This window comes from Rhamphochromis longiceps, linkage group LG4, assembly GCF_057381845.1.
Source record: "Rhamphochromis longiceps isolate RC_006_pf linkage group LG4, R_longiceps_female_GT1.1, whole genome shotgun sequence".
NCBI lineage: Eukaryota > Metazoa > Chordata > Actinopteri > Cichliformes > Cichlidae > Rhamphochromis > Rhamphochromis longiceps.
Window position 1 is genome coordinate 21,264,843 of NC_140560.1, and position 11,640 is coordinate 21,276,482.

General features: G+C 41.4%; 1 protein-coding gene across 1 annotated transcript; it reads right to left on the reverse strand.

Annotated features, from left to right (window-relative positions):
- Positions 1-210: 210 nt before the first annotated feature.
- On the reverse strand, positions 211-10,808 carry nptx2a (neuronal pentraxin 2a). The gene is made up of 5 exons (XM_085405192.1): positions 10,359-10,808; positions 8,408-8,654; positions 4,132-4,376; positions 1,069-1,248; positions 211-438 (listed from the first exon to the last, which is right to left on the reverse strand). Exons 1-5 carry the CDS (start codon positions 10,806-10,808, stop codon positions 211-213), a joined length of 1,350 nt encoding a protein of 449 aa, XP_085261318.1.
- Between the last annotated feature and the right edge of the window lie 832 nt (positions 10,809-11,640).

Genomic DNA, 11,640 nt, shown 5'->3' on the forward strand with positions numbered 1-11,640 from the left:
ATCCCCTCTAACGTCTTAAGGGTTCGAATTGAACGGACACATGAACTTGTGTTTCCAATAAACACAGAGTCTTTGAGATTATGCAGACCACATAAATATGTAAAAATGTTGGGCTGGTGCTCTTGCCTTTGGGATTTGAAAGAAGCACCAGTCAGAATATTTAGCTTCCAGAGCCCAGCGGCCACACTGGTTTTCCTGCATCGGATCCTTTTAGGAATCAAAAGCACGGTCTTCACAGATTTCCAGAGCAGCCTTGGTCGCACCTCCAAACACTTCCACATTAGCATCAATCCAAGGAACCACGTTTCCGGGCATGTAAGCTGAACAGTTGGCCAGGCCCATGATGTCCACGGGCCGCAGTACTCTGTCCCACATGTTGAACTGGCTCAGCTCGCCCACAAAAGCCTGGGTGGCATCAAAACGGCCTCCCACAATGTCCTTCATAGAGAAAGAGAACAGAGCTGAGTTTCTAAAGGAAATGTAAACAGACTTTAATTAAAATTAATAAATTCTGTTTGATTTTAATCAAAATGCAAAACAAAAGCAAAAAAAAAAAACCTAGACCCCACTGCAAATTCTTTTTAGTGTACTGCCACTTTAAAATATCCAAATGCTGTGCAATCTGCAATACTGTGCAATCTGCAGCAATCTCACCTTAAATGTATGAGTGAGGAAAAAAATCACCACCTCCTTAAGCTCCAAAGTAATGCACTATGAGTTAATAGTTCTCTGAGGAGATTTTACATCACTGTATATTTCTATTTATACACATAGTGCTGTCATGGAGTTAACCAGCGTAATAACTTGCTAACACAGCTCCCAGGGGTAAAATGTTGCCTTTTAGCAGTGGATGAGTGAGGTAATACTGAAAGGGCCACAATAGCGTGAGAAGAGCCTCTCTTCCTCCTCTTCCCTGCTCCCTGCTCAGAGCCTCTGGCGCTGAGCTTGGGGGAGAATACCCCCCAGGGATGTTATTGACACAAGGAAAAATACACATGCACACACAGACACACATATACATGCACATACACCTGTTCTTTACCATCAAAGCTTCTCTATTGCTCTCACCTGCTCCTGGCCCAGGATGATCACCCCTCCAGGTTTAATTGGGTGCCAGGGGGCCAGGTTGTCCCCAGTGCCTAAACGCTCGCCATCCTGGTAAGCCTCCCAGAAACCATCTCTAGTTGTCCAGGTGATGCAAATGTGGTGCCAGCGCCCGTCACTCACTGACAGAGGGAGTTGGGCCACCTGATTGAGAATGAAGTGCGAGGTGTGAATGGCGTGAGCACAGTGAGGAAGGCTGAAGAACGAGGAGCAACGATAGGCAGATACAGTATAAGGGTGCAAGAGAAGTCGAGAGAGGTACAAGTGTAATTGTGGCATGCTAGAAACAAGGACACCAATTAGAAGGGCTGGGGCTTCAAAGAGACAACCCTCTGCAAAGAAATCCCCACATGAGCCGTATGACATATAAAATTTAGATTACCCAGGTGACATCAAGGGATAGAGCATCCTTCAAAGCAGTCAGATAGCTAACAGCAAAACAGTGTCCTCTTATGCTTTGTTCACAGATCAAAGAAAAACAACCGGTTATTTTACCAGCCAATGACATCATAGTCCTCTGAGGATACAGTGCGGCACATAGGATTATCAGTGTGTACTGTAACTCATTAGCTTTTTTTTATATAACCCTACAGGGCTGCTTTATCCTAATACCTAGTTGCAGATGTAGCTCCAGATGCAAATAAACCCGAAAAGATGGGCAGTCACTCAAAATAAAATTCGACTCACTTGCAATTACAGAAGCAATTGACCCTGTTAAGGACACCAGGCGTTACACAGGGAACACTGGGAAGGTTGTTATAAAGTCTGTCTGATTTGGAGCATTCTGGGCCACATGGACTGTTTAAAGATTCAGGTTGTAAAATTGAAAAAAACAAACAAACAAAAAAAACAACATTCGTCAATTATTCTGCAGCAATGGATTTATGCCAGCTGTGATTCTTTGTAGACACAGAGTTTCGAATTAAAGCACTATATCCACAGGGCATACTCTTGAGAATGACTGACTCATTTTTTAATACTACAAATGACACACTCACACCGTAAAACATACAATTTTGCAGTTATTACATAGTTGAAATGCATATTCTCCTCTTGGCTTTTTAACAAAAAAATAATAATATTTTGACTCGCTATAGCAGGAAAAGCATGCATGTTTCTCTTTTGTTCCATTTCTCTATAAGACAAAACAAGGAAACTGGAGCCTGGAAGGGGACACCTAAAATGAAAACCATTGTTGGTATCTACATCTATGCTTTTCCCTCTATGAGATGTCAAAATGGCCCGTGATGTGTTTTACTTAATGTTCAGAGGACTTTCTGTTCCTCATCTCCAGCAGGGTGTTGATGAGGTTCTGCAGGTAAGTGTGAAATGTTTTTAGAAGGTGACGCAAGAAAGAGCGAAGTCTTTAAAGTGTCCGTATTCTACAGCAGTGATTACAGTGATGTTTGTCTTCGCAGACAACCCAACAAAAACGCACCAACTGCATGAATTTTTAATGATATTTGGAAAAATCTGGACCCATCACACATTTGTACACTTGCCAACAAAACAGTGTTACTATTGTACAAGGCCAGCTGAATCCATTACTGATTAAACTCCTGGTAGTCCCATTTGAATGAAAAATTGAGATGCCACCGGCATCTTTTGAACATTGGAGGGGAGAAAAAACATGACAAAAAAAATCAACTTTTTTCCCCTTTTTCTGAGACAAAATATACGATGATGAAGATGCTGCTTTATAACAACAAAGACGCTCTCTCCCCCCATAACCAAGTACAAATACATAATACAGACAACGCTGCACTTTTTAATACTGTCGAGGCAGCTTTCTGCTTTCTTCTCAGTATGCTGCCAAATGAACAGCATAAACAATGTGCCCCAGAGGGCCCTGTTATCACTGCGAACAAGTTTAGCACATGGATGTGCTGCTGCACATACGGTTATCATATTCACCAGCCTCTCCTCGCTCTCTTCTGCTCTCATGCTTTCTGTCTCACTTCCTAACTTCCTTTTTTTTCTTTTTTTTCTGGCACCTTCTCATTTTTCCCCTCTCTTTACCAACTCCTTCTTACACTGCTCCATCACCTCGAGAGCTTGTTTAATTTCCACCCTCTTTCCCTCTTTTTCTCAGTCATACTCTCATCATTTTCTCCCACCATCTTTCTATTATCTGCCTGACTTGAACACATGTATAATGCATAGTGAAGGAAAAACTGTGGGTAGACCTGTCTGTGCCAGTAACACCACAAGTCAACAAGATAGTGGGACTATGATTGTTTCCAACGCAGGAAAATATTATCATAAAATTCCCCAATTACAACAATGAGCTGTGATATCATAAGACAAAGAAGTGTTAAGTACTACATTGGATAATGTGTGTTCTTAGCTTTACACTAAGAACTTATTTCCCATGAAGCTTTGCTCCCAAGTTTCCATGTGATGTGAAGCTTGAACCCATCACAAAGAAAGCAACATTTAGCCTCAAAATTGTGTCTTTCATCAATAAAACAATTACAGGTCTTTTGCTTTATGACAAAATTGCATTAAATATTGATAAAAGTTTATTTGTTTTTTAACATTTTCTTATATTTTGGGTTAATTGCGATTACACTGTTTAACTACAATATAACCTCCAAAGAAAGCAAAGAGGACAATGAAGCAGATGAGCACATGTGGCAGCACAACTCCTCTAATGAATTACTGTTATTCGCGGGTGTGAGCGAAATGTGGGTCGATGGTATTAAATGTTTATAAGGAGCAAAATTAAATATTCAGAGCTAATGGTCAGCGAACTGCTTCTCGGCTGTATCGTTATTGTGCACACATGTACGTACAGAAGCTATGTGCTTGTTTTGGATCCCAAAGCCGGCTCATTCTTATTCATTCTTTGCATTTAATTAGTGTCTTTGCTGATCCACATTTACGCCCATCATTAGAGCCAGCTGTGTTGCCAGGAAAATACTAAAGGATTTAGAGCATCTGTCTTCAGAAAATCAGGTCAGTGTGAAGGATTTACTCTGCAGCATGAGCAAATGGTGAAATTTAAGTTCATCACAATAGACTTACCTTGTCATTGACTAGTAGCTCAATGGGATTGTTTCCCCATTCAATGAGGACTATCTCATTGGCCTGGCCTGGAACGCCATATGAAAATGGAGTTCCTATTCCCGGACTAGCGCTGGACTTGAGCCACATGCAGACAGTGAAGGCGTACATCTCTGGGAGGCTCTTCTTGATGCGTCCATACAGGTAGTTTGTACGGAGAGGAAGGGACACCTTGAAATCCTCAGGTGACTTGAAGGCATTATTATCTGTTGATAGATGAGGAACACTTAATGTAATATATTCAAAGTTATTTTTAGTGTGTCACGACTTGATAGTTCTGAGGATGACGACAGAAAAAAGAAGATAAGAAAGTGTGAGTCACTGTCACACAGATCACTGCTACTGTCTTGGTAGTCCAAAGATGAAATGCAGAGCTTTAAAGATCCATTTTCCACATTTTGCTTTTTGCCAATTAAGAGCAATTTCAAAAATATGTAGAACAATTGTAGAACCTTTGTGCTGTTATTCTTTTATCTTAACCTTTGCTGTGGAGAAGACTGATGAAGTCATAAGAAATGAAAAATGTATTTGCAGTGAAGTGGACTGATTTTGAAAAACAATTACAACTTTCCACTCAGTCCCACTGCATTTCTGTTTTTTATGTTTCTTGCTCTTCACTTTTCCCTTTCCTGTTCAAGCCAACTTTTTAACCAGTCAATATTTGACCTAGGCATACTGCCAGTGCATGCTGCTGCCTCTGTGTTTTCATGATCCTTCACCCTGAAAAGCCTGAAACATCTTAGATAGACACAAATTTGGGACCATAATTCTAGCCTAAAACAGGGAAGAGGTTTCATAGACAGTCACTACAAGATACATACAAGATATTTAATATGAGGTACAGCCTCCTTTGGAGGTGATGCAAACTGTCTCCCATCTGTTCGTGGAACGAACACGTGTCCGGATCTGTTGTTGAGGAATTGCTCTCCATTGCTGGATGTGTGCAGCCTGCAGCTGTGCAGTGGTCGCTCTGTGTGGCTAATGAGCACGTTGGGCCAGCAGGTCCCAGACATGTTCAGTGAACCATATGAAAACTAAATGATAGCCAAGAAACTGTCTGGATATGTTCTTGATTTAGAAAGATCTGTGCTATTCTGGCAAAGTGGGGGCAGGCATTGTCCTGCTGAAACAGCTGCAGGGTGGGGGGCTACCACAAGAATAGCACAAGCACAGGTCGGAGGTTGCACCTCTATCCAGTTAGATTTCCACCAAGGATAATCAGATCAGAGATGGTGCTCTCATAGGCATGCAAAGCTGTAGCAACGGCTTGGACATGCATGTCAGCATCCAACATGCCAACAGGCTGGCCTTGTTTGACTTCATTCAGTCACAGCACAGTGGCACTGATGACAGTGTTGTACAAACACTGTTTTTGTCTTCTAACATTTATGGCTTGAGCATCCAATAACTTCAACCAATTATTTTAAAATTACCAATCACAAATGATTAAAACCAACCAACCAACTAAAAACGACTCACAGAAGATATTTGGGCTTTCCAAGAGATTAAAATCATCTGATGAGACTACACCAGCAGTTGGTCACCAACTTTTCTTTTTTTTAGTCTAAAATGTTGGCATTCAAGTGATTAACCATGACGAGTAACAGTGCAAGTTAACAATTAAACACTAGCATTGTTATCTTTATGAGCTGGAACAGCCTGATGTTAGCATGCTACATTTGCTGAGTAGCATGAGCACTGAGTTTGATAGATTTGTAGGTGAAAAACTAAAAAAAGAAAAACCTTTATGAGTCCTATTAAATCATATCTGTACCAAATTTCACAGTGACAATGACTGCAAAGAAAACCTATATAACAGCAGAGGGGTGCAGTACAACACTATGTTCCCCCCCTTGCTTGTGTGACTTCTCTCTGAGTACTCCGGCTTCCTCCCATGATCCAAAGACATGGATGGGGTTAATAACAATTCTAAATTGGCCATAGTTGTGAATGTGAGAGTGAATGGTTGCCTCTCTGTGTTGTCACCATGATAGATTGACAACCTCTCTACTGTGCATCCCATGTTTCACCCTGTGACCACATCCCTATGGCCTTCAAAGTTCAAGTTTTCTTTTTTCATATTCAGGTAACAATGGCACACGGGCTTCATTTGGTCAAGAAGTTTCCAAAGAGAGACAGAGAGAGAAAGAGAGAATAAATCTAATGGCCAGCTCTCTTGTAGTGGTCGGGACATTTTCAGATTTGAGTAAAACATGAATTTAGTGGATTGAGAGTGCCTAACAAGCAAAAGATCCCTGGGAAAACACACAAGACTCTGCCAAATAAAACATGTGGAGTGACCGTTTGTGAATAAAGGAGCAGCTGAAAGTGGCATCTTCTTCTAGTGAAACACAAAGTTAAAAAAATAATGTTGACGCAAAAAGAGAAGCCAGGAGAAATCAGGAACTATCACCTGGGGACCGCAAATGTCTAGCATCTTGTTCTATTGATTACTGAGATGCCCGAGTCTGGACCAAAATGCTGAATTGACCATGAACCAGCAGACAGACAGGGGAACTGGCTGACACACTGCTAACCTTGGAGTCATAACTTGCTCCAGGCTTGTTTACCAGGTGTTTCCCAATCTGAGGAACACATCGCCGGCAGATAGTTCAAGAATTTAACAAAAAAGTTTCACCGTATAAAACTGTGAATAACTTAAGGATTTCATCATCTACAGTAGACATAATTATTAAAAGATTCAGAGACTCTAGAACTTCCTCTGCACTTTGAGACCCTTATAAGGCACAGCACGGCAAAAACACACTTTCCTGTGTTTTGTGGGTTGACTGATCAAAATTAGAAGCTCCCTTTTCTCCAAGTATTATTATCAGCTGTTGGCAGCTGCTGAAAAGCTTTAAAGAAGATGTGAGGTGGCATTAAACGTGCTTCTGTGCCAAATTTGTAAACACTGTGTTGGCATCACATGGAAAGATTAGCATTTTCTTTTTTAGAAAAAAAAATCCAATTTCAATTTTGTCAGTTTAAAAATATCCTTTAAAAAAATCTTTGTTCTGTCATAAGTTACATCAATACAGGTTTTACAATATTTTCAATTTGTTTCCATTAAAATTTGTATGAAATTTCAACTTTTAAAATTGTAAATGCACAAATTTTCATCCTCCAATGTTATTATGTTAGTGCTCCAATTCGCTTAATTCATTTCTGCTCAAACTCAAAGCTTGGAGTTAATTATTTAGCTGTTGGTCAGCTACATAAAGGAAAGGATAGTTGTGAAAATCACACATAATATGATTTAGTGGTTGATTTGCAGGAAAGTAACACATTTCAGTTTTCAAAGTGGTGGAATTAGAGTTTTATCTGTGCTGAGCACAATACTCTGGCCTTATACACCGCTAAAAACCACAACTCCTCTGGTTATATTGCGCAACTTTAGCACTAAAATAAGGCTTTACAATGCAGACCATTTTAGAATTAAATTGGTTTGACTGCTGAACCGGTCAAATCAATTTAACCTGCAGAATTAGAATGTGAAATGTAAAATCTAAAAATGTGCACTGAGCTTTAAGTCAATACTGCATATTTTACTTTAATGCACAGGGCAGATGATACCAAGCTATCACCAGTGTAAAAATCTTCACAAATCCAACTGACACAACAACACCACACCACAGCCTTGAAAATCGCTGTGGAATTGAATCGACATCTCTCTGGCACACATTTGATATAAATTGAACTAAATAAGTCTCACAATGTAGCATTTGTTGAAGGTCTATTGTACTGACTTGCAATATCATACATGCGGTTGTGTTATTCGGTCCACTGCCCATCTGAGCAATTAGCTTTAGCTACCCAAATCTATAGCTTGTATCAGACCCCTGACTCTATCAGCTAAACCTTAGCGGGGTGCATGGGGACAACAGGAAATAGGTGAGTGGCGGGATCATCTTCTAAAACAGCTTTCCTTCCAGCAGACATATTTTGTGGTATTTTAACATGTACCATCAAAGTGATACCCGGGAGTGTGGACATCTCTTGAACATTTCTTAAACTCATTAAGCATTCAACGTTGCTTTCCAAGCCTTATTTTCAAGACCAGGAACTTCTCTGAGAATGGCTCTGAGAAAAGGATCACTTTTACTTCCATCATCAGAAAAGTGCACAGGGATTGACTAATGAGTTCTAAATCCAGCAGACAACAAAAAAGGGGAAAGGGAAAAAAAGTTTGGCATTAAATTTTGCCATGAAATTTCCCAGCACCCATTGTATCACTTACTTTTTTCGAGCTCTGTGATCCTCTCCAGGAGGGAATTGAGCGCACTCTCGGTGCGTTGGCGGTGGGCTGCTGTTTCATTGTAGAGCTGGCTCTTCTCCTCCTCCAGCTCAGCCACCTTCCGGAGGAGCTGGGTCTCCAGCGCCCCCAAACGTTGCCGCAGCAGCTCCCTGAGCTCTGGTGGCAAGGGAGTCAGGGCCGAGACACCAGCGGTTGACACATTTGTGATGGGGAGACGCAAACTCTGCTGCTGGGAGATAGATAGATAGATAGATAGATAGATAGATAGATAGATAGATAGATAGATAGATAGATAGATAGATAGATAGATAGATAGATAGATAGATAGATAGATAGATAGATAGATAGATAGATAGATAGATAGATAGATAGATAGATAGATAGATAGATAGATAGATAGATAGACATTTATATAAATACCCAGATTTGTCTTATAGTTATCTATATATTGATATCTGATATTCTTTTAGCACTATTGTTTTTGATACATCAATATCAACATGAAGACACTGATTGGTGACCTGCCATATATCTGTGGATGTTTTGGGTATTTTGGGTATTCGGTAGATTGCACAATGTTTGTCTCCAGGTTGTTTTTGGACTTAAGGAAACAGCTCTACAGCCTCATGTTTATAGGGGGTGCATGGTTTGATTGCAAAATGGTCCTCAGACATTTTTAGTTTCCTTTGCGGCCTGGTTCGCCATGGAATTCAGAAACCTTGTGGATTAATTTTTTTTTCTGACACAATGACACCATCCCAGAGCCTCAGTTGAAGAGGTTATTTGGTAATCTGAGACTGAAATCAGAAGCAAACAGTCACATGGTGCAACTGTTGATGTGTGTAGATGGCTTTGATATGAGATGCACATCCTACTCTAGACAGCCATATTGCTATCAACAACACTGGTTTTGCAATAATCAGGATGTTAAGCAGGTCCAGATCAAGATATGTGATTAAAATGCAATGTAATATGTATCCTTATGACTGCAATGCATCCTTCATCCAATCGGGGTATTGAAGCTTCCAATCAAGTGAAGAGGGAGAGGAGGGAAGGGAGTAGAGAGATAGATGGATCAGCAATGCAGTATACTGAATATAAAAATAGCCTTGAATTTAAAAACAGTATTATAACTGCTTATGGCATCAGGGCTGTGAGCTGGTGAAAAACACAGTGCGCAATGACATGACATAAGCGACAAAGCCAGGGCTTATGTTAGCGTCTACTGCATGTAAAAATAATAATTAAAAAAAACGAACCCCCCCCCCCCCCCCCCCACTTCACTATAGTTGACCTCACTAAATGTGATCTTTGAGCCTTGTAGAATTAAATGGGACTGAGCAGAGGGCTGGTGATGGTGCAGAACTCCAGAGCCAGAGCAGAACTCCCAGGCAAACAAGACAAACCATTAAGCATTTGATTTGATTTGAAAATGTAATTCTCTGATGCAGGTAAAATCTGGGGAAATGAAAATCATCAGCTGCCACGAATAATTAGCCACACGACCGCAAATAAAAGCGTATGTGGAACACATACACGCGGCACTCATAAATTATTCAAGGTTGCTTTGCAAATTCCTGCACCACATGTATGATTACACCTTTGACAAGATTTTTTTTTTGTTACTCATCTCTTATTGATGGCTCTTATGCAGTGGGTTTCGCCATCAGAGATATATTTTAATGATTAAAGGGGTATTGATGTGACATGGCCATTACGTGACCCTTTGATCTCCCGATTCCCCCGAGAGGTCTCCTGCGGCGGGGAATATTATCAGACGCGCAATGCTCTATAGTAATACATGATAGGGGAGGGGGGGGGGGGGGGGGGGATGGAAACGATGCAATGGAGCATCTTATGTTCACGGGGGGTGAGAGGGAAATAAGACAAAAGTGCTTTTCTTATGTAGCTACACAGCATGTTTCCACCTTACCTCCAAGTTCTCGAGCCGACCTTTAAGACTCTGCATGGTCTTGCCCAGTTGATCTATAGTTTCACTGGGGTCCCGGGGCAAGTCTCCCATGGTGTTCTTGCCGTACTCCTTCCGCCTGGAGCCCTGACCTCGGGACTTGCCCTGCGACGACTCGTCGGCTGCCGCCTCACAGCGCGCAAGCTTAGAGTTGAGCTCTTTGATGGTTCCCTGCTGGCTCACGATGGTCTCCTTCTGCTGCAGGATGGTCTCCCTAAGCTGGATGATCGTATTCCGAAGCTCGTCCTCCACTGGGCTGCTGCTCTGGACACGGTTCCCCGTAGGACCATACCCGCAGCCGGGCTCTGCGCCCGGAGGAATAGCGTTACATACAAAGCGGCTACCTGTAGCATCCTGGCTTCGCACCGCGCGTCCAGCGACTAGATACAACAGTCCAACTACTAAGGCCAGCATCCTGACAAGATAGACTACACAAATCCCACTGTAAAAAAGGGGAAAATGATCCTAAATTACGCACTTAACGCTTGAAAGTCTTCTGTAAAATAATAACAAACAAAAAAAGCCCAAACTTCCTACAACACAACTCATTCATTCAAATGGCCGCGGACATTTTTTCTGGACTTTCAAAGTGTAGCAAGAAGAAAGAAAAAAGGATGAAAAAAGATCAAACTTCATCTACAGTGTAACCATGGCAAAAAACTAGATCAGAATCCGCAGTGAAAAATCGTAACAGCAGACATCCACCAAACTCACGGTCCTCTTAAAAAAATAGATACCAGCAAATCTAAATTCTTTCTGCAGATGGTGCAAGAAAAACAGGTTTTGATAACTCCTTTACTGGGAAATGAGTTGGAGTCTATTGAGTTGTTATCATCACAGAGAAAGAAAAAGAGATGGAAAGGGGGAAAAAACAAATCGGGCTGCAGAGAACTCAGTTTTGCTGTCTTGCCTCTCCGGTTGGTTGGATTGTGAGTGAGTGGTGCTGAAAAGACAGCGACGCTGCTCAGCCAGATTATTATGGGGAGGTGCGCACTGGCGCATCCGCTCATCAGTGGAGCGCTCAGGTTATTCAGCTTCAGCCTACGTCATCACTGAATCCTAGTGGAGCGGGTCCGCGCTCCAAGTGTCTCTCATTGAGTTTTTATGACCTGTTTAGAAGCGCCGAAGCTTAAAGATGTCAAAGCTTCTTTTTTTTATTGTGTTTCTTTTTATTAAACAAACACACCGATAGGGAATGCTTCGCCTCTCAACGACCTATTATGACCTATTAGAGCCTATTATGGAA